Source organism: Sminthopsis crassicaudata, chromosome 4 (assembly GCF_048593235.1).
Source record: "Sminthopsis crassicaudata isolate SCR6 chromosome 4, ASM4859323v1, whole genome shotgun sequence".
NCBI classification, from domain to species: domain Eukaryota; kingdom Metazoa; phylum Chordata; class Mammalia; order Dasyuromorphia; family Dasyuridae; genus Sminthopsis; species Sminthopsis crassicaudata.
Window position 1 is genome coordinate 354,156,272 of NC_133620.1, and position 21,308 is coordinate 354,177,579.

At 50.5% G+C, this 21,308-nt stretch overlaps 2 protein-coding genes across 3 annotated transcripts; one reads left to right on the forward strand and one right to left on the reverse strand.

Moving 5' to 3' along the window:
• Positions 1-87: 87 nt before the first annotated feature.
• VAT1 (vesicle amine transport 1) lies at positions 88-9,798 on the reverse strand. The gene is made up of 6 exons (XM_074261632.1): positions 9,123-9,798; positions 5,945-6,152; positions 5,432-5,602; positions 5,215-5,304; positions 2,527-2,768; positions 88-1,898 (listed from the first exon to the last, which is right to left on the reverse strand). Exons 1-6 carry the CDS (start codon positions 9,525-9,527, stop codon positions 1,815-1,817), a joined length of 1,200 nt encoding a protein of 399 aa, XP_074117733.1. The 5' UTR covers positions 9,528-9,798; the 3' UTR covers positions 88-1,814.
• A 3,251-nt stretch (positions 9,799-13,049) lies between these two features.
• RND2 (Rho family GTPase 2) lies at positions 13,050-16,428 on the forward strand. Of its 2 annotated transcripts, none has more exons than XM_074261637.1 (5): positions 13,050-13,270; positions 13,728-13,815; positions 14,613-14,722; positions 15,302-15,436; positions 15,630-16,428. In XM_074261637.1, the coding sequence occupies exons 1-5, from the start codon at positions 13,169-13,171 to the stop codon at positions 15,876-15,878; spliced, it is 684 nt and encodes a 227-aa protein (XP_074117738.1). In that variant the 5' UTR covers positions 13,050-13,168; the 3' UTR covers positions 15,879-16,428. The 2 variants fall into 2 exon arrangements, with proteins under 2 accessions (XP_074117738.1, XP_074117737.1); XM_074261636.1 differs by having other exon boundaries at positions 13,080-13,306; positions 13,695-13,815.
• Positions 16,429-21,308: the final 4,880 nt, after the last annotated feature.

The window sequence follows — 21,308 nt, forward strand, 5'->3', positions numbered from 1 at the left end:
ACCCCTGGGGCTTTCTCCAGCTTTCTCTTCAAGTCCCATCCTCATTCCCACTCCCCAATACACAAAGAAAACCCAGTGGAGACGAGCTATAGGGACAGCGCTTTATTGACACAAAGGCAGCTTCGGCAGTGGGTGGATGGGGAAGACACACACACAAGCAGAAGGTCACATTTCACGTTAGGCCTTGCTTAGAAAAAGGAGGGAAGGATATGATAAGCCCACCCCCTTCCCCACACTGGTCGTTTGGCAGTGGCCAGGGTAGTGATCTACCTGTCCCTTATCCCTCCCTCCTCCATTTAGAGAAGAGGGGCTGACAAGGGTCACCTTCAGAATCCTGACATTTGGCTCCAGCTCAGGGACCCAAAGGCAGATGTCCAAATCTGCCTACTGTTCTCTTCCCTCCCCCCACCCCCAACCAATCCCAAATGTAAACAAGAAATCCAGGGCTATGTTTAAGAAACTTGCCTCCCAATTTGAGAAGGGAAAAAATTGGTTGGGGCCTTAACAGGACTCAAGCTGGAATGTGCTTCAGATTTTATTTTGGTCCCAGACTTTGGAAATGGACACAATTGTTTCCAAGAGCCAGGCTGGTAAATTCCACAGTTATCTGCAAGGCTGAAAAAAAAAAATTCTCCCCAACCAGAGACCGATAAGTTAGATTGGAAAAAGGGTGGGGGAGTTTCTCACAAGCCCCAGAGACTACAGGCTGTCTGGATCCCCACCCCCTCAGACACACAGATTTTTTTTTTTTTGGCAGCGCAGTGGGACTGGAAACCCCAGCTCCATCAGAACAAGGCACTGGGGAGTGTTGGGGTAAGAGAACCTGGAGTGGGTGGGTAGGAAATGATAGTACTCCCCATGAACACAAGAACCTTTTCAGATGCTAAGGCACTGAGAACAGATCTAAGGAACTCAGTGGAAGAGAGGAAGTCAGGGGGACTCCTGCCTCAGAATATGGGGAGGGGCTGGTCCCTTCCCTAGGGTGTAAGACACAAACTAGATTAAACCTGTGGAAGAGCCCTGTGTAAGGAAAGGTCCAGTTGTGCTTTTAAAGTCAGGAATAAGGAGGAGGGAAATGTTGACTGGACTTAGCCACTTACTATTAATTGCTTACATTTACAGAGGGTGTCCCAGAAATCCCAGTGCCATTTTAGAAAGCTTAAAATGGCACTAAGATTTTTAGGACACCCTGTATATTATTTTAAAGAGTGGTCAGCTCTGGGGCTGTTCAGAGTTAGTGGGAATAGGGAGTGCACCTGAGATGGGATATGTGCTAGACTCAAAAGGATGGCTCCCTCACCCCCACCCTGAGCTGGCATTTCAGTTTCTTTGGGGGAAGTAAGGGGGTAGGATTGGGGAAGAACAAGCAGAGACCAATTCATACACAACAGGGCAGGGAGAGTGGGAGAGGAGAAGAGGTTAAACTTGGCACAAGAAGGGCAGAAAGCCCAGGAGAACAAGAAAGGGTGGGGTGGGAAGAAGCAGCTGGGCCTCTGGGCGGTCCCCGCCCACTCAGCAGGGCCCATACATCCAAGTGGTCACTTCCTAACCTTCTGAGGGAAGTGGAAGGGAGGGGAGGCAGCCCTGACCAAGAGAAAAGAAACAGGTTTGGAGAGAGGTCATCACACCACGAAGACCATCTCTGACCCTTGGGAGGGCAGTGTATTTGGGAGAGCTGGAGAAAGAAGGCAGAGACATCAGTAGTAACCCAAAAGAATATGACTTCCTGACCTCTCCATTCTAGACCCCCCCAAATTCTTAACCCTTGTCCTCTCTGCTCCCCCCAGCCTTTCTCCCCTGCTATCACCCTCCCCCTAGTTCTTCTTCTCTGAGTTGGGCACCAAGATGACTTTGCCCACATTCTTCTTCTCTTGGATTTGCTTCATGGCGTCAGCCACCTGTGGGGGAAACAGGAAACAAACAAAACATTGAGGCTTTTCTCAAACCCTGGGTTCCTTTCCCTCTACCCCCATTCAGGGAGTAATCTAAGAATAAGGTATTCCTAAGGCTCAGAGGACTAGGAGTGGAAAGAGACCATGCAGAGAGCATCAGAGCCAGGCTCAGAACACATTTCCATGCCTTCTCAGCTACCCTCACCGTTATGGGTACAAGAGCTGTAGAGAAGGCACTGTACAGTGGCCTTGGAGAAACAAAGTGGGGAAACAAGCATTTGTAGAGCACCCACTGGCACTGAGCTAAGCACTTTTACAAAGATCACTTCACTGGACCTTTACAACAATCTTGAGAGTTGATGCTATTATCCCAATTTTACAGCTAGGAAAATGAAGATTAAGTGATAGAGCTAGTAAGTGTCTGAGGCTACATTTGAATTCAGGTCTTCCTGACTCCAGGTCCAGCCCTCTGGCTACCTTGATGTCAGGTAAGTCTTTGCCACCTGCCCCCTAAGTAAACACAGGCAACTCTTTCCAAGTCTCACTGCCCTCTTTAAGTAAAATAATTTCTATGGCACCTCGTATTTGAATGTCAGCTTCATAAAGCAGGCCCTTGGGCCAGTCCCTAGCTCACCTTCTCAAAGGGCCAGACTGAGTCAATATGAGGCTTGATGTGGCCCTCACTGTAAAGGGTCATCAGCTGCAACACCACCCTGCTGACCAGCTCCACCTCATTCTCCAGGTAGTTGAGGTTGAAGCCACAGATGCCCCGATTGGCCTGCAGCAGCTGCAAGGCAGACACGCTGAACTGATTCCACCAGGTCTTTGCCAATGCCATCAGGTTCCGTTTGGGGCCGGTCAGCAAGTTGGCCACCCCTGCAGAAAAACGGGACACATTCGTCAAAAACCAGCCACATCTGCTGCTGGTGGAAGAAGGGTTCCAAGGCCCACTGGAGCCTTTTCTCAAACAATCTCCAGCAGGGCAAGAAGCAGCAACTAGGGAATTCACACCAGCACCTGATCCTGCCTTTTCCCCGGCTGGTTTTAGAATATGCCACTTGCTCTGATTTTTTCAATCTGTGTGACTCAGATTTTTTTTTTTAAACATAGAACCCTGTGAACACACAAAACATACACATCCATGTATACACATGACACACAAATGTACTATGTATTAGATACGTTGAAAATGAAAATCTGGTGCGCCTACATAGTACAGATTTAATACAAATTGTATATTAAACATGCACATTCTTTAGAGGCAGAAGCAGGGCACAGTGTGTAAAGAGTAGGCCTCAGCCTTAAGGAATTAGGAAGACTTGTACAACTCCATAAAGTCCATCAGAGTCAGGGTATAACCACCCGAGTTGGAAAGCAGGAGTTGATTTGCATTGATAGGAATGCCCTCATTGGGCATTCTTTATCATTAATAAAACTACAAATCTACTCAAGTAAAAAATTAAATTATGTACATGCAATTATGTGTACATATATATATGTACATACTACATATATATTTTGTATATGCACACACACGCACACATACACATATATATGTATATAGCTAAAGTGTTAATCAAGAATTGAAGCGTTTTTGTTGAAGGAGAGGGACTAGTTTCAGTCTTTGTATAACAACTCCTTTTTGGGGTTTTCCTAGGAAAGACAATGTAGTGATTTGTCATTGCCTCAGTTTTCTCATATGTAAAATGAACAAACAAGGTTAAGTGACTCACAGATGAGGAACTGAAGCAAAGTTAAGTGACTTGCTTGGGCTTGTACAGACAATATCTGAGGTCAAATTTGAAACCAGCTCCTCCTGACTCCAGGTCCAGAGCTCTATTTACTTTGCCATCTGAAGGAAACCTACTGGTTTCTTAAGGCACTCAGATTATTTCCCGATATCTGTTGATGTGTTTGTGTCTACTTTGACACAGTTGTGTCACTGTATCAGAGTTGATAAGGACCATACAGGTCCGACCCACATCTGAACAGGAATCCTCTCCTACAACATTCCTCACAAGTACTCATCCAGCTTTTATCTGAAGACCTCTAGGAAGGTCTTTTAGCCAAAGTGATTAAAATCTTGGGGATTTTCAACATTAAGCATGCTATATCTTGTCTCTGGACCTGACTGCTACATTAGCAGAGGGTTTCTGATAACTGTCTAAGCTGGAAAAACAGCAAACCCAGGCCCATCTTTGTTGCACTTGGGTTTTTGAACAGCAGACAAGCCTATGGCCAGGCCCAGGGCTGCCTCCTTTCTAGCTCCACAGGACTTTGAGGCCTAGGCTCTCCAGGCACTGCCAGAACTTTAGCACTGTCAACATGTGGGCAGAGTCCACACACCTATCACTTTACAGCCAGCCAGCGTCCCACTATGATAGCATACTAGTTTAGACAACTTAGAACTGCAGTCCAGTTGTCTGTAATTTCCCCCCCATTATACCCAGCGCTGTTAAAAATGCCTTTGCACAGCTTCCATCTCTCTTTTCCCATTTTCCTTTTGTGTTATTTTCTTGTGGAATGGTCATTCAAGTGGAATCGGTAAGCTGGTCAAAGGGTGAGATTTTTATAACTCCTTGTTACACATTTCCAGACTCATCTTCAAAAGGAGGAAGCAATATATCATTCAGGGAATAACATTAAAATGAGGTTTGTACTTCTTGGGCAGTGAGAGTAGTAATATTCAGGGCAAGTTGGAAGATAAAGGAGAAGGAAATGAACATTTAATAAGTGTCTGCTAAGTCCCAGGCACTTTACAAATATCTCATTCGATTCTGAACAAAGTTTGGTTTTATGTTTTCTTTTTTTTTAAATGTCTCAAAAGCCCCTTGCCCCAGCTGTAACTTTCCCTAAATCCTTTCAGTGGGAATACAGCATGCTGGAGAGAGTGCTGGACAGGAAGTCAGAAAGGTCTAACCTCATCTCAGGACACTTATCAGACCTGTGATCATAGGCAACATTCAGCCCATTTCTTCACCTATAAAATGAAATGACTAGATTTGATGCCTCTAAGGTCCCTTCCATCTCCAAATCTATGACCTTATGGATGAGAGAGAAAGGGCCAACCTCCCTTTCTTTAGAGATTTGGGAACATCCTCCCCAACTCACTTCATCTGCAGACCACTTGACTGTTTTCTCCTGAACTCATTTATTAAAAATCAAACTTTAAAATAAATCTGTAAAAATGTTCCCTAGTTATCCATAAACAGGAGGATGCAATGCCAAGTAGATTGACAAGCATTTTCACCTAGTATTTGCCTGTTCTCAACTTGACCCCTCTCCCTCAGTGTCTCCTCCCATCCCCCCAAAAGAAACTCACCGTAGGTGACAACTTTACCCATTGGTTTCAGAAGGTTGTAAGCTTTGTAGGTATCTGCTCCACCCAGTGGATCCAGGACAATGTCCACCCCTGTAGAGAGGATCATAGAAAGTCAGCAGGGATGGAGCTGGGCAAAGGGAGCCCCCTCCTATCTCTCTCTCTCTCTCACACACACACACACACATACACACACACACTCACACACATTCACACTTACCTTTGGGGGAGATCTTTTTGACTTCATCCACGTAGTTGGACGTGTGGTAGTCAATGGGGTGGCTGACTCCCTTCTCCTTTAGCACGTCATGCTTGCTGGCTGAAGCGGTCCCAAACACGGTCACGTTCTCCACTGTCTGGCACAGCTGGATGGCTGCCATCCCTACTCCTCCTACAGACGGGGACAGTCACAAAAACAACATCTAGGAGGCCAAGTCTTCTGGCAGGCCCTCACGCACCTCACCTCCCAGCCCACTTCCACATTCACATTCCATGCCCAGATTTCCATAGGAAAGGGGCAGGGGCAAGTTGCTATGGAAACCACACCGCCAAACCCAACCTGGAGCCTGGATGTTGCCAAGGCAACACTACTGCTGAGGCCTCTGGGAGGTTCCTGGGCAGTCCAGGCCAAGGTCTGCCTGGTGTTGCCATGACAACAGCCAGCTTGGTGACTGGAGGGGGAGGCAAGGTGGGGGAGGGGACCAGCAGACAGAGGAGGAGAGTCTGGCATTACCTGCCGCCATGTGCACCAGGACACTGTGGCCAGGCCGAAGATTGCCACAGTCGAAAAGGACCATGTACGCGGTGATGTAATTGACTGGCAAGGCAGCTGCCTCCTCAAAGGACATGGCTTCTGGCATGGGGAATGTCTGCACTGCTGGCACGGTCACCTCTTCCTGCCACATCCCAGACCGCACCAGCACCATCACCCGGTCCCCTACCTTGGGGGGCGGGAAGAGAAAAAGACTTTTCATTCCACAAAGAAAATTACAGAGTCTGGGAGGAGTATGACTCAAATCACCTGGTCCACGGGGTCTTCAGCTTGCTTGTATCTAACAGTCCTGTGGGCCCCTTCTCAAGAAAGAAAAGTGTTTTTTTTTAATGTATAAAATACAAAGGACTATAAAGGAAATAGATTTTACTGAAATTCAGTTATAGGTATAATCTTAAAACAAGTCAATGGACCCTAGGTTAAGATCATTTTATGCAGAAACAAACTTAGGCCCAGAAATGAAAAGCATTTACCTAAAATCACACCCAGCTAAAGTGGAGGAGGCAGGACTCAAGTCCAGCTTTCTAATCCCCAAGTTGTGTTCTCTTATTTAACTATTGTCCAAGGCTGCTCTGCACTGCCGGGGGAGGAGGCAGAACACAGATGAATAAAACCATCCCTCCTCTTATGCTTACAGTCGAGTGAGGGAACAGAACACGGAGAAGAATAAACTCTAGTACTGTGCTATGGCAATTCAAAGAAGGCAGAGGGTGAAGATGGGGGTGGGAGCCAGACTGGATCCTGACGGATAGGGTAGAATACAAGGTATTCTGAAAGTTTTAGCACGTTTAGTTCAAATGGCGTTAAACCACATTAAGACTTCTGGAACATTCTATATACACAGAGAAGTTATTGGGGATTCAGAGAGATTTGTTATATTTTATATCTATCCCTTCATTCCAAGATGGAGAAACACTCCCCTTCTACCCCTAAACACTCCCAGAGCACAGTGCACACAATGCCTAGAGTAAAAGCAGAACAGACTATTATTTGGTCTTCTCCAGCTTGACAGCATTTTTTAGGAGGGGGGTCTTCTCTGGAATGGGGGTGGAAGGTTTATTCTTCCTCCATAGGGAACATAGAGATGTGGGTGGGGGTGAGATCCTCGGACAATCAGGGTCTGTCTCAGCCCTTGCCAAGAATGATGAGACTCCTGCATGATAATGAGAAGCAGCCAGTTAGTGGGGAAGGGGGAGGGGGCTAGAACTCCCATACTTATCTAACCCCCATTCCACCAAAAAGCCTACTATCCCCAAGGCTTACATTCTCTACGTAGCAGGGACTCTAGAGCACAAAAACTCTGAAACATACATATCCCTTTCTCAGCCTGCTCCCTACAGCACAGAATGAGAGACTTGGACTGGTCAAGGCAAATAAACAGGAGGAAAATTCTCTTCCAGCTTCTGTTTAAAGGCTAGGAAATGGAGTAGGATGAGGGTGGGGGCAAAAATATTCTCTGATTTAATAGGATCATAGATTTAGACTGGGAAGGGATCTTAGGGGCCAACTTCTTATTTTATAGACAAAAAACTGATTCCTAATTAACTTGCCTTCCCTCACACAGCTGTATCTGAAGCAGAATTTGAACTTGGTTCTTTTGGACTCCGCAGATCTCCTTTGCCCACTTCCAATACACCATTTATTTATAGGCCCTTTCTGTACAGGGCCCTGGATGTACCCTGTGTGATGTTTCCAATGGCTCATATCCCTTGATCTCAGGGATGAGGTCAATTCAAAGCTTAATTCTAGACCCTCACTTCGGATTCTTCCTCCGGACAGGATATCCGTCGGAAGCCCTGTGTATATTGGCTGGGGAGGATACCAAGAATGGCCTTCCACAGTTTACAAGAACAGACGGTTCACCACCTCCAAATCCCATGAGAATCCTCCCCCATCTCTTAAGGTCAGCCTCCCAATTAAAAGGCTGGAAGGATCCGATACTGAGACGAGCTAAAAGGAAACGACTGAATTTTAACGGAGTTTGAGCTACACGTTTATCAGCAGCTTCCCCCTCGTGCCTTTGGGGACTGTTATTGTAGGGCCTGGAGTGGATAAAGGTCTCTTTATAAAATAAAGATCTCTTGATTATCTATCCCTTTGCGCTCGTCTCTCTAAAACTTTTATTTTATTTTCCTGAATGAAATCAAGGGCTGTGCTGAGGTGAATGATAAATTCAAATAGGATGCTGCGACTGGTGGAGTAGGGACAACCTGCTCCTTACTGCGTAACAACCCCACCCTCGAGCTCTCGGAACAGCCGAGCCAGGGTCCCAGTGGGGGGCTGCTTTGTCTGGAGAGGGTGCTCCCAGCTTTCTGGCCCGGCCTAGCCAGCAGCAGCAGCAGACTAAGCCAGGCCGGTTGTGTGAGTCACGGGGAGGAGAGAGAGCAGGACGGTCACAGAAGGAGCCTCTCCGAACGCCCCCTCCCGTCTTCGACGTCTCCTCCCTTTCCCTCCCCAATGTCTAGTTGGTTTTCGGGGTAGAAAACGCCCCTAGAAGGGGGGGAGGAAAGGGTAATTCGTGGGGTAAGAGTTCCAACCCTCCCTCTTCCAGGAGGTGGGCGTGTCGGTCCCTCAAGTCTGGCTTAGGGAGAGGTAGTCCCCTCCCTCCGCCCCCGCCAGCCACGGGGGTGCATGTGACTCTCTGGCCCTGGCTCCCCGTCTACCCCCCCCAAAACCAATAGGCTCTTAAGCAATGTTGATCCCTGCCCCACCCCTTCGCCTCCACAGGGCAGGGCGCTACAGACCTTGCCTAGAGACGTGCACAGTCCAGACTCCGCTGTTTGTTGGGGGGGGGGGGCACACTCTAAGTCGTGGGGGCTAATTTTTTTTTTGGGGGGGGGCTGGATGTGTAGTTCACTTTCCGCATGCGCGAGGCCACCCTATTGTTTTTCAGGCACCGGCGAAGGGCGGCGGCTGCAAGTGGACAGACGCATGGGGTGGAGCCCCTTCCCAGCGAGCACCCCAAAATTCCTTATCCGCAGGGATTGGAAGAAGCCCCAAGGCAGGGAGGGCTTGTGTGCAGCTCTGGACTCCGTTCACTTCCCCACACACCCCCTCGCTCCGCTTCCCTCGGAGCCACACCCCCGTCCCCATCCACGACCGTACCTGTACCCCCCCACCTCCTCCCGAGCCCGCTCACCTGGCGCTCGCCGACTCCCTCTCCTACCGCAATCACCACGCCCGCACCCTCCATCCCGGGGGTGAAGGGCACCGGCGGCAGCCGGTCGTACACCCCCTGGCGAATCATGAGGTCAGCGAAGTTGAGGCCGCAGGCTCGGACGCGAACGGTCAGCTGTCCGGGGCCCGGGGCCGGAGGGGTGGCCGGCCGGCTCTGCAGCTTCACTTTGTCGTAGCCGCCGAAGCCCGTGAGCACCAGGCAGCGCAACGGGGGCCGCTCCGGGGGGACCTCGTCCTTGGCCGCCTCCGACGGCTGCGGGGCGGCGGGCTCCTCCGACTTGGGGAGCTGCGGAGGGGCATCGCCCCCCTCGCCGGCCGTGGCCGTCGCTGCAATGGCCACCTCCGCTGCCTCCCCCTCTGCGGACATGGCTCTCTCCAGCTCCGTCCGTTCGCCGCCGGTCCCGGGTGCACAGCTGTGGGGAGCGAGCTCCGGGCGCTGGGGAAAGCGAGGCGAGGGGCGCGGGGCGGAGCCGAGGAGGCGAAGAATCGCGAGGCGCGGGGCGGAGCCCGGGCGGCCGAGTTAAAGGGACGCCAGAAGCGGGCCCGGCCCTAGTCAAATGGTACGCAGGCTCGCCGCGGCCTCCGCGCCCGCCCAGCCTAGAACGAAATGTCCTCGGCCCGCAGCGCGCGTGCATTCTAATAGTGCTAACGTTCCACTGGGGGGGAGACGGGAGGGCATTGTGAGCGTCTGCGAGGGGAGTGCGCAGAGAGAGGGGGCCTTTTTGTTAGTGAGACCGAGACAAATTAAGAATCCTAATGGTCCTTACCGACATCATTGTTAACAAATCCATTCCCCCACGTTTATTAAGTGTGTAACGGGCGCCGGGAAAAATGCAGAGAACAAAGCTATTCCTCCCCTACATTCTCAGGGCACGTTAGGGTTTTTCCCTTAAAACAGATTCTTTGTAACGATGAACAGCTGCGAAACTCTCAGCTACCTGCTGACATTTCCCAAAGACCCGGATGAAAATGCTTCTCCACCTGCGGACACAGAACTGACAGATTCTGGATGTGGACTGAAACTTTCCTTCCCACTTTGTTTTTCTTGTGGTAATATTTTCTTCTGCAACGTGGTTAATATGGAAATGTGTTTTATATAACTATGCATATTTGATAATATATATATTGATATACTGCTTGTCTTCTCAAGGGGTGAAAGGGCAAGCGGGAGTAACTGAACTCAAAATTAAAAAAAAAAGAATGTTACTTTTTGACGTATAATTGATAAATATTTCATGAAATAAATATAAATATATTTTTTAAAAGGTGAACTTTCCTTGTGTCAAGAAGCCTTTTGGTGACACCTATGGAGTGTTTTTTTTCTTCAAATAATATTTAAATGCATAAAACATGGATAACACCATCAATTGACATAGGTAACCAAACACACACACACACACATATATATATAAGTACCTGGAGCCCAAATTAAGTAATTTATGCTTCAGAAGGACTTCCCTTTTCCTTCAAAGCTCTGATGAAAGACCACAGACCTTTCTGATCTTAGTGGTTAGGGTGTGTCCTCTAAATTACCTTGAAATGAGAAAGTGAATATTTTGTATTTTTTAAATTGTGTATTTGTTGTCCTCCATGCCAACTTAAAAATGTGAGTGTAGTCACTTTTTCATTTAAGTGTTTGTGTATTTTTCTGGCTTAAAACTAGAGATTTAAGAAATGCTGTTAATGATCACATTAGGGGCCTGAGAGAATTTGCCAAATCCTAAGGGTACCCTGAAAGAAGAAAATCCTAGGTCCCAGGACTGAATTCAAGCTTTCTCCAACTGAAGCCCCAACCAGAAAAGATGTGACTTTATTATTATTATTATTATTATTTTTATCTTTCCTCAGTAGAATCTAGGAACAATTTAGTGTACTCTCTAGTAGAAAAACGAATGGATTGCTAGTGGAGTAATATAATATAGGGGTACATAAGGTGAAAAGAAACAGCTACATTGTTACATGACTTTATATGATATTGATTTTCTCTGTGTGCCTAGATTTTCTTCTCTCTAAAATGGAGATTAATTCATTATGCATTCATTAATTCAATAAGCTTGTAGTAAGGACATGCAGATTCTGAGATAAAAACAAAAAATTCAAGTCTCTGTTGTTTTATTGGGATATGTATACAGATTTAAATTTTAGGGGGCAGCTAGGTGGCGCAGTGGATACAGCACCAGCCTTGAATTCAGGAGGACCCGAGTTCAAATGTGGTCTCACACACTTACTTCCTAGCTGTGTGACCCTAGGCAAGTCACTTAACCCCAGCCTCAAAGGAAAAAAAAAGAAAAAAGAAAAGAAAACTACTTTGGCATGCATTTTGAAAATAAAAAGCTATTATCAAAATTAAAAAAAAGATTAAAATTTTAAAGTGTGCATGTGTACAACACATATGTATGTGTGTGTATATTATGAAAGAATTTGGGGAGAGGCACTGTAGGAGGAAGCATGAGAGCTAGGCCCTGAAGGAAGCCAGAAATTATGAAAGGCAAAGGTGAGGAGGAAGACCCTTCTATACCCAACAAATAATTCATGTCCCATCAGGTTATTATTTTTTTTATAGTAAATGAAAACACTTAGAAAAAGTCAAATAAGGGGGCAGCTAGGTGGCGCAGTGGATAGAGCACCAGCCCTGAATTCAGGAGGACCCGAGTTCAAATCTGGTCTCAGACACTTAACACTTCCTAGCTGTGTGACCCTGGGCAAGTCACTTAACTGCCCCCCCCCATTGCCTCAACAAAACAAACAAACAAATAAGTGAAATCATCAAAATAAAAGTAAAATCATTAGTGCTCGGAGTAGTAGGGTTAGTCAGAGGAAATGGAGGTTAAGTAACAGATCACTCAGCTGGTTAGTAACAGGATAAGGGCACCTGGATTTCCTGTCTCCTGGTAAGACTGGTGCCAAACCATCGCGGTCTTGAGAACAATAAAAGATCGCCTGCAAATGGGACTTCACGTTACTTTCCTCACAGCCCTGCACGGGAGAATCTTACACCAATAACACCACCTCTGTTTTGCAGGTGAGGGTACTGAAAAGATGACAATGACTTGTGTAAAGTCACAGGGCCAGTAAGGGGTAAAACCTGTCCTGGAACCTGGATTTTCTTGGCCCCCTCCTCTTCCCAGGAGGATGCCGCAGATGGTTCTGTGGGCTAACTATTAGGCACCGGAACTACAATCAGGCCTGACAGAGCCCAGACAGGATTTCAAGTCTAGCCTGGTGTGAGTCTGAATTCACCAGATGTCACAAAACAGGATTCTTCCCCCTTCGCCTATCCTCAAATTCACCAGCAGAGGGCGCCGCTCTCCAAAAATTTGCCGGCAGAGCTCGTCGCCAGGAGCGGGCTTCTGAGCTCTCTCCGCTGCATCCAGGGCTCACATTGCAGTCACCACTACTCTCCCCTAAGACCCCACTTCTCGCCCCCCCTCTCCCCGGCGCTGACCGTGATGTCATCCCTGCCTCCCCGCGCCTCTGGCGCCGCGGCCGCCACGGATCCTCACAGCCCGTGCCCCCGCTTAGAGAGAGGGCACCCTGATTTTCTCTAGGATCTCCAGGGGCGACAAGAATTGAGGGCGCCCCCCCCCCCCGCAGGTCCGGAGGCGCACTGTTGCATGTGCACGTGGGTGCACGCGTTTGGTCGGAGGAGGGCGCTTAATCGGTAGAAGGAGCATACCGGCGGCCTCACCCCCAAGAAAACTTCTCCAGGCGTCGGCGCCCACCTCCCTAAGCTCCCTAACAAGTCCCCCCTCCCCCCCTCCGGCGGGGCCCTCCGGCCCTGGCCCCGCCCCGCCCTCGCAGCCCCTCCCCCTTGCGCTGGTGGGAGGCGGGGCCGGGGCGCGGTTCCCGGGCTGGGGGGCGGAGGCCGGCGGAGGCGGGGGGGCTGCCCGGGGCGGGGGCTCGGCGCGGGCCCGGGAGATGCCGGTGTCTGCCGGAGCGGCGGCTGCAGCGGCTGCAGCGGCTGCGGCGGCGCCCGGGCGGGGGGCCCTGGCTGGCGCGCAGTGAGACATGGAGGGGCAGAGCGGCCGATGCAAGATCGTGGTGGTGGGGGACGCGGAGTGCGGCAAGACGGCGCTGCTGCAGGTGTTCGCCAAGGACGCCTACCCCGGGGTGAGGGGCCGCGCACCGCTGGGGCGCTCTCGGGAGGCTCGGAGCTAGGCGCCGGGGGCCGCGGGAGCGAGCGGGGAGCCTGCCGGCTGCGGCGGTAGGGGCCGGGGGTCAGGCAGCGCGGTGGGGGCGGGGGGACGGGGCTGGGGGGCGGGGGCCGAGGGGCGGCCTGCGATCTTGAGGTTCGGGGTACCCGGGGGACAGCAGGGGAAAGCGTCTGCATCTGAGGAGCCAAGGAAGGGAAGAATGGGGGCTGCAGGGGGGGTCTGCAAGGCTCTCGGCTTCTTCCCTCCTCGGCGATTCCCGGAGTCCTCCACCCTCCACTCCCCCCATTCCCCCGAAATCCCGGGGCGGTCAGTGCCAGGTCCTCCCCCGGGCTGAGGGGGGGGGAGTCCGGCCCGAGCGGGGGGGGGGGGGAGCGGGGAAGGTCCTCACGGTGCCCCGGCGCCTCCGTCCGCAGAGTTACGTCCCCACCGTGTTTGAGAACTACACAGCCAGCTTTGAGATCGACAAGCGCCGCATAGAGCTCAACATGTGGGACACTTCAGGTAACTCCTCCCGGCCCCCGGGCTCAGGCCTCCGCGGACCCGCTCACCCCGAGTGCAGAACGCTTCCTTCCCCTGGGGCACGCGCCCGCCTGCCGGGCCCATTCATTCCCCTGCCAGGCCGGGGAAGGTGGGAAGGCAGGGCCGGATCCCGTCCTCTGGAGGGGAAACTGAGTCCGGGGCGTAGGAAGGACCCATCCCAGACTTGCAGGGAGCCCGGAGCCGGGACATCCGGAATATGCGGCTGTGGGACTGGGGGGAGGGAGTGACTTTTGCCCCCTTTTCCCTCTGAGGTGAGAGCCAGCTCGGAAAAGTCTCTTAATTGGTGAGTTTGGCAGACAGGGCTTGCCCAGATGCGGCAGACCGCCATCCTGTAATGACTGAAAAGTTCTGCTGCAATCTGACTTCCTTACTCTTCTCCCTCCCGGTCCCGGCTCCAGGAGCCACGAAGGGCAATTCAAGGGCTATTTGACACTATTAGTGATACTTCCCCGCCCTTTGTTGGAGTCCGGCTGAGGAAGAAGGGGAGCTCTGGGTCTTCTCCTCTGGAAGCATTGCCCGCTCCCTGACTGACCAGGCTTCCTCCCTCCACCTTCTACCAGCGGTCCTCAGACTTTTTAAGTAGGGGCCAGTTCCCTGTCCCTCAGACTGTGGGAGGGCCGGACACTCTATCTGCGCCCTCAGCCCACCTGCCATAACCGGGCGGCTGCAGAAACGTGCTCAGCCGGGCCGGAGTTTTGGAACCCCTGCCTAAGCCGTCTCCTGCCAGCTCTGGGCTCTTGGTTTTCCTCCCTCCGTAGGTTCCTCCTATTATGACAATGTCCGACCGCTGGCCTACCCAGACTCTGATGCTGTCCTCATCTGCTTCGATATCAGCAGGCCAGAGACGCTGGACAGTGTGCTCAAGAAGGTGGGAACTACTGTGGGAAATGTAGGTTCTCTCCTTCGGGAAGCCCGAGGACACCTGGGTAGAGCCTGGGCTCTGGGGACCAAGAAGGGGACTTCTGGGCCGTGTAGCCTAGCCAGCTGCGCTCAGACTCTCCTCTCCCAGGCGAGCCCTGGTTCTCCCCCCACTCCCACGCCCCCCCCTGGTCTCTGTGGCAGTTTGGGAGCTCCCTGAGCCCAGGGGGTGGGGCCGGGGAAGCCCTGCTCCCCAGCTGCCTTCTCCCCAGGACCTGATTTCCATGAGAAAAGTTTGTGGTGAATAGAGAGAAGTGGGCTCTTGGCCTGCTGGGTTCCTGGGAGGAGGAGGGGCAGGGGTCTGAATTAGTCAGTTCCCAGGGAAAGTTTGGGAAAGAGGGAGTTCCCTAACCCCAGCCCAAGTCTCCCTCTGAACTCGGCCATTCTCGCACTTCACTCAGAAGGTTCTCACGCTCCGGCCCCACTACCCGCAGACACTGTGATCTAACGGCTGAAGCAGGGAGTGAACGATTTCATAGTATGGGGGGAACACCCCTCCCCCAAACAAACCGCTTCTTTGCTCCCTCAGTGGCAAGGGGAGACCCAGGAGTTCTGTCCCAATGCTAAGGTGGTGCTGGTCGGGTGTAAGCTGGACATGAGGACAGACCTGGCCACGCTGAGGGAGCTCTCCAAGCAGCGGCTCATCCCCGTCACACACGAGCAGGTGCGCCCCGGCCCTCTGACCCAGTCCCAGGCCGGCCCCAGCCCGGTCCCTTTGCCTTCCTCGCCCATCTCTCCCCTGACCTGGCCACCACTCGTCCGGGTCCCTTCAGGGCCAGGTTCCCCCCCTCACTGGCCCGCAGTATCGGGGCCTGGCCCCCCCAGACCGTCATGACACCGCGCTCCCTCCGTCCCAGGGCAGCGTCCTGGCCCGGCAGGTGGGGGCTGTGTCCTACGTGGAGTGCTCGTCGAGGTCGTCCGAGCGCAGCGTCCGGGATGTCTTCCACGTGGCCACTGTGGCCTCCCTGGGCCGCGGCCACCGGCAGCTCCGGCGCAGTGACTCCAGGAGAGGCCTGCAGAGGTCGGCGCAGCTGCCTGGGAGGTCAGACAAGGGGGCCGAGGCCGAGATTCGCAAGGACCGGGCCAAGAGCTGCAGCGTCATGTGAGGGCTCAGAGCGGGCACCCGGCTGAGCCTGAGGGAGCGTGCTGGTCTGGAGTCGAGCTCGCCCAGGACCCCCCAGACTCACCCAGATAACCTAGCTTGATCTGGCACAGGGGCGGGATGGGTAGGAGGGAGGGGGAGATTTTTGTGCCCAACATCTTCTACCTCCCCTCCCTCTCTCTTCCTTGTGGAACTCTGGGAGCGTCCCTGATGCTTAAGCGATCTGGGCACATGCTACACGGAGCCCCAAGGTTGAGCCCAGAGGCATGTGTGCATGGACACAAGCATGTCCACAAAACATTTACACATATGAACGTGAGGGAGATGAGGAGTGGGCCTCTCACTCCTCCCTCCCTACTCACACCCTGCCCCTCGTGGGCCCAGAGCCACCCCCTCCACTCCCATCCCTCATCTGCTTCTGCTGCTGTTTTCTCTGACCCCCTAACTCCAGCCACGTGCACTAAATTCAGGACAAAGGATATGTCCCCATTCAGTTCTCTTCCCTGCTGCCTTCCTCCCCCAAAGGAGGCTAATAAAACCCATGTCCATGGAAAGTGGCTCTACTTCAGTTCATTGCATTTTTCAAATCTACAGAAGGAAGCGAGACATGGAAACTAGGATTTGCTGTTGTTTGAGGCTCCCACAGATGAGAAGACTCTTAGAGGTTGAGCAATGGAAGTCAGACCCCACCTGGGACTTCCTAATATTTGAAGGTACCCAGAGGAGATGAATCTTGGTTAAAGACTGAGCTCTCTGTGGTGGAAGTCAGAGAAAGATGGGAGTCGTACTAGCTCTGGGAGGTGTTGAAGATTTTAGGACTGTAATGTGCATTGGCAGAAATAGTCTACCCCTTGTGCCCCCCATGTGCCACTTCCACAGAAAAAGGAAGTGCTCTGGGGAAAGTGGACTGGAACCGTTTCTCCAGCACTTCCCCCTGTCTTGGATAGAGGAACAAAATGTTGAGCAGATGACAACTTTCCCTGATGAAACCACTCAGCGGGGTCTATCAGAAAAACCACTGTCCAGGTTCCCGGCCTGATTTCAAGTCATGAACTTCAAAGTGAATTAATCCTTTGCCAGTGTCCATCGTTGAGGGATGGGAGTATGTATTCCCTTCTCCCCTGAGGTTCTGGTATTCATTCTCATGGTCTTGGATCTCTCTCATTCAATGCCCAGGTTCCAAATTTTCCCTCCTTGAGGATGTATCACAGGAGAATAAAAATCCCTTACATTTCCTTTTAACACTCCAGGTTGAGAAAATTAAGAAAATCTGTAATACCATTAGAGGGTTTGGGGGTTCTGGCTAGTTCCACCCAATTTCTGAGTTCAGGAGCAGGAGTTCTAAGGTTCAATACTCACCAGGGCTGGGCAAGGTTAATCAGTTCTAAATTTCATAGGATTAAAGGATTTGGAACTAGAGAGACTTCATTCTACTTTCATTTTATAGATTTTATAACAGAGCCTATCATAGCCCTTTATTAAGCACATTGTAGGCGCTTAATAAATGCTTTCCATGCAAACTGGGGTTCAAAGAGATTATTCCCTTGCCCAGAGTCTCATAAGGTAGCAAGTTCCAGAGGCAGAATATGAATCCAAGTCTTCTGTCTTCTAATCCAATGCTTTGTTTTAATTCATCCCTTGTGAAATGGAGAGTCCCGGGCGGAAGAGGGAAGCCCCATGGAATGGACTGTTATTATATGACCCAGGAAGGTGATATCTTTGTATGTTTTGTTAGGTGTTTGGTTGCACTCTGTGCACTTTTCCTCCCTGGCCCTGGTGCCAAGGACAGCAACCAGCAAGGGGGTGGGGTGGGGAAAGAATTATCTTGAACTTCTGGGAAATGAGAATTTTCTCATAGAAAAAGGATGGAGAATTTCTCTATAAACTAGAAAATCACAGCTGCACTGATGTGGATTCCACTAATCCTCTTCCTGGGAGTGTTTTGAGGGGGAAATCCCTCCTTTCCAAACTCATCCCCCAGTCCCGGCCTAGTTCCTAATAACAGGGAAATGAAAACTGGCCCACACGTTGTCAACTCTCCTAAGCAGAGAGAATGGTCCCTCACTGGGAGACATTTACCTACTTGTAACCCCCCATCTTGCCAATTCTTCCTCCATGGCGTTCTCAGCTTCTCCCCACTTCCCCCAAGAGCCCAGGTCCCTAAATCTGCCTGAACCCCATTCCTATCCTAGTTCATAACCTATGCCCTCTTGGTTGGGATTTTCCCCTGGGAATCTGCTCTGAAATTTGTTATTTAAAAGAGTTCGCTCTCACTTCATCCCAAACAAAGAGGAAATTTCCAGTCATCTGCCCCTGACTCTCAGGGCCCAGTTTCTGTGTTAATGAAAAGCTAGGTCCCATAAGTATAGACACTTTGTATGACCAAGTCAGACTGGATTGTAGAGACCCGGCTGGGACTCGGGAGAATGAGACAGCTGGTGAGTGGCAGGAAGGGTAAGTCTCTATTTCTCTGCTACTTCTGGTGTTTATGAAGGCCTTGCGAGGGTCTTGTGGCTGCCCCAGCTGTGTGACTCAGATTTTATCTACTGACCTTCCTGTGCATCACCTGGGAAGGTCTTCTAAGGTGAGAAGAAATACTTACCTGCCTTGTGGCTATCCGAGAAATAATTCAAGATTGGTTTTACTGGTCTGCTAACCCAGGTGATCTTTCCTCCTCTCCCATCTTCCCCCCAATGGTTTACACACACAAAAAGAAAACTCAAAATTTTAACATCAGCCTAAAAAAGACATAATTAAAAGATACACCTCTTGGGGAAGGGGGTATAAAACACCAGCGTTTAATGCATTTCCAGTGCTTGACATCCGGAAAAGGATTTCATATCCTCCTTTACTCCTGAGTTTGCCTGAAGTGCCCTGAGGTGGAGGGTGAGAGGGCAGACAGACAGAAAAGGGAGGGGGAAGGGGGTGAGAACGGGGGTGAGAACAGTTCTCTCTTGTTACTCTGAAGCCCCTCCTAGAGGGGAGGGTGGGGAACCCTGTCACCTAGGATGGGGAGGAAGCACGGGGGCTGGTTCAGCTGCTGCTTTCCCCACCAATTAGACATCCTAGTGGAAACAATGTCGCCTCAGTTAATCACTTAATGAAATAAACAGCTAATCAGATTCTGGAGAAGCTGCCACTGTTTCTGAACCTCTGAGACACTCCACTTGCATTAGGAGGGAGGAGGAAACCGGGAGGCTGGAGATTAATTGGGTAGAAGGCAGGCGGTCCTGGGAAACTTCTGATAGAAAAGGCCCGTTCCAGAGCCCTCTGGTTTGAGATTTGGGACAAACCCCCCTGCTCAGAAATGCAGGCTTATTACTGAGGTCGTGATGTGAAGGGCTGACAAGAATTGGACGGGAGAGAATGAGAAGAGACTTCCTAGAGACAGGGCTGCCATGGGCGGGAGAGGAGAGAGAGGGCTGATTTGTCCTGAGAAGATCTGACCCAGGTGGAAGGTCTGAGACTTTCCTGGGGGACAAGGCCCAGAGCCCCCTCTTCCAGGCCCTGATTCCTGATCACTCTTGTTACATGATGTTTCCAGTTGTACCATCCGGTATTCCCCTGGTTGCCATGGTACTGCACATTCAGCTTGCTTTTTAGTGGTCCAGGTCCAGGGTGGAAGAAGGATTGATCAAATCAGGACTACAAATTTAGAATGGGAAGATACCTCAGAATTCACCTAGTGTGAAACCTGACCAAGGGAGGTTGGAAGGATGGTACAGTGGAAAGAAGAGCCTTTGCTCTGGAGTCTGAGGCTTTGGGCTCAAATCTCACCCCGGGGGTGACTATTTCTTCCACCCATTCATCCCCCCCAGCCTCCATTCCCTCATCAGTAAAATGAAGGGGTTGGACTAGATGGCCTTTGAGGTTCCTTTCAGTCCTAGATCTGTGCTCTTATAAAAGTGCAAAAGAGATGAGAAATAGCTGCCCAGAGCAACCTGCTCAGCAACCCATGCTGAGAATACATCTGTGGAAATGGTATCAGGGCAGAACTTGGGGAAAACACTGTTCCAGAAACAGCGCTTTGTATCAGAGAAATGCTGGATCGGGAATCTGCAAGTCCAGAGATCAAATCTGGCCTCAGGTGCTAGTTGTGTGACCCACAGCTAATTATTGCTTACTTGCCTCAGTTTCCTTAATTATAAATGTGGTTTAAAACAGCCCTTAGCTTATAGGGTTCTTACAAAGATCAAGTGAGATTATATATTTGTGTGTGAGGGGTAAACCGCCTCACACAATGCTTAGCACAATGACCAGCCCATAGTAGGCATTATATAAATGCTTATTCCTTTCTGGAGAAGTTGGGGAGAAGGAACTGGTGGTCTCTTGAGCCTGGTTCTATTCTTGCTCCTTTCCCCCGCTCTTCCACTTGAGTTTTCTGAGTTCTCTTTCCTGCTTCCCATTCCTCAAACTTCAAAACTATGAGTCAGCTGGAGAGATTAGGCCCATGGTAGGTGGGGAATATAAAGGGGAGTAAAGGGATGTCTGCAAGAGTGAAAGGGGTGGGGAAGCTCCTCCCCCCCAAAAAAAAAAACTCTGAGTCGTGAATTCTGAAATAACAGATGTCTGTTCACATATTAATGAAGTTGGGAAAATCATTGGCAAGTTTTTCATTCAGTGTCAGAATGAACCCAGAGGCCTTATGTTCTCACATACATACACAGACGCCCACTGTGCCTCTGTCTCTCTCTTTATCTCTCTTTCTCTGCCTTTTCTGATTGTCTTTTTCTTTGTCTGTCTCTCTATTTCTCTCTTACACACACATACATCCCTTTAAAAAATAGAGGTATAAGTGTACACACTCAAACAGATGCTCCCAAACTGATTCACTCAATAAATAGGAGGTGGGTAACTAAAAGCTCTAGCTACAGTTAAGGGATGTGTATTTTGGGGAGGGGAAATCTTTCTGAGGGGAGAGCCCCTCTGCCTACTTTTTTCCTCCATACAACCCACTAGCTATCCTCCTCCTCCTACCTCCCCCCCACCCCATCCCTATTCTTGCAGACTTGCTTTGTTGTTGCTCAGTTGTTTTTAATCTCCTGTGACTCTCCGTGACCCCATTTGGGGTTTTCCTGGCAGAGACATTGGAGGGGTTTGCCATTTCCTTCTCCAGCTCATTTGACAGATGAGGAAACTGAGGCAAACAGGCTTAAGTGTCTTGCCCAGAGTTGCTAGTCCTCTGATAAGTCCAGTATTCTTCAAGAATCATAGGATCAGTTTTAAAGAAGAAAGATTCTATCTTAGAGGTCATCCTAGTCCAACCCAGTCATTTTACAGATGAGGACCTGGGGCCTAGAAGGGTTAGATGATTCACTCTTGATAACATAGGTTGTAAGAAGAAAAGCCAAGATTGAATCTTTGTCAGGCTGAGAGTGAGACACAGGTCCTGGACACCAGGATCTCAAGTGGGGTGAGGGGAACAATATTCGAG

Bases quoted from the DNA above. Each gene is read 5' to 3' on its own strand.
- VAT1 (XM_074261632.1), bottom strand. From the start codon at position 9,527: ATGTCCGCAGAGGGGGAGGCAGCGGAGGTGGCCATTGCAGCGACGGCC. The intron at 5,603-5,944 runs GTAATGCCAGAC...CCCCGTCTGTAG, and splicing joins CCTGGTGCACATGGCGGCAG to GAGGAGTAGGGATGGCAGCC. The intron at 5,305-5,431 runs GTAAGTGTGAAT...TCCTCTCTACAG, and splicing joins CAAAAAGATCTCCCCCAAAG to GGGTGGACATTGTCCTGGAT.
- RND2 (XM_074261636.1), top strand. From the start codon at position 13,169: ATGGAGGGGCAGAGCGGCCGATGCAAGATCGTGGTGGTGGGGGACGCG. The intron at 13,307-13,694 runs GCTCGGAGCTAG...GGAGCGGGGAAG, and splicing joins CGCTGGGGCGCTCTCGGGAG to GTCCTCACGGTGCCCCGGCG. The intron at 14,723-15,301 runs GTGGGAACTACT...TTGCTCCCTCAG, and splicing joins TGGACAGTGTGCTCAAGAAG to TGGCAAGGGGAGACCCAGGA.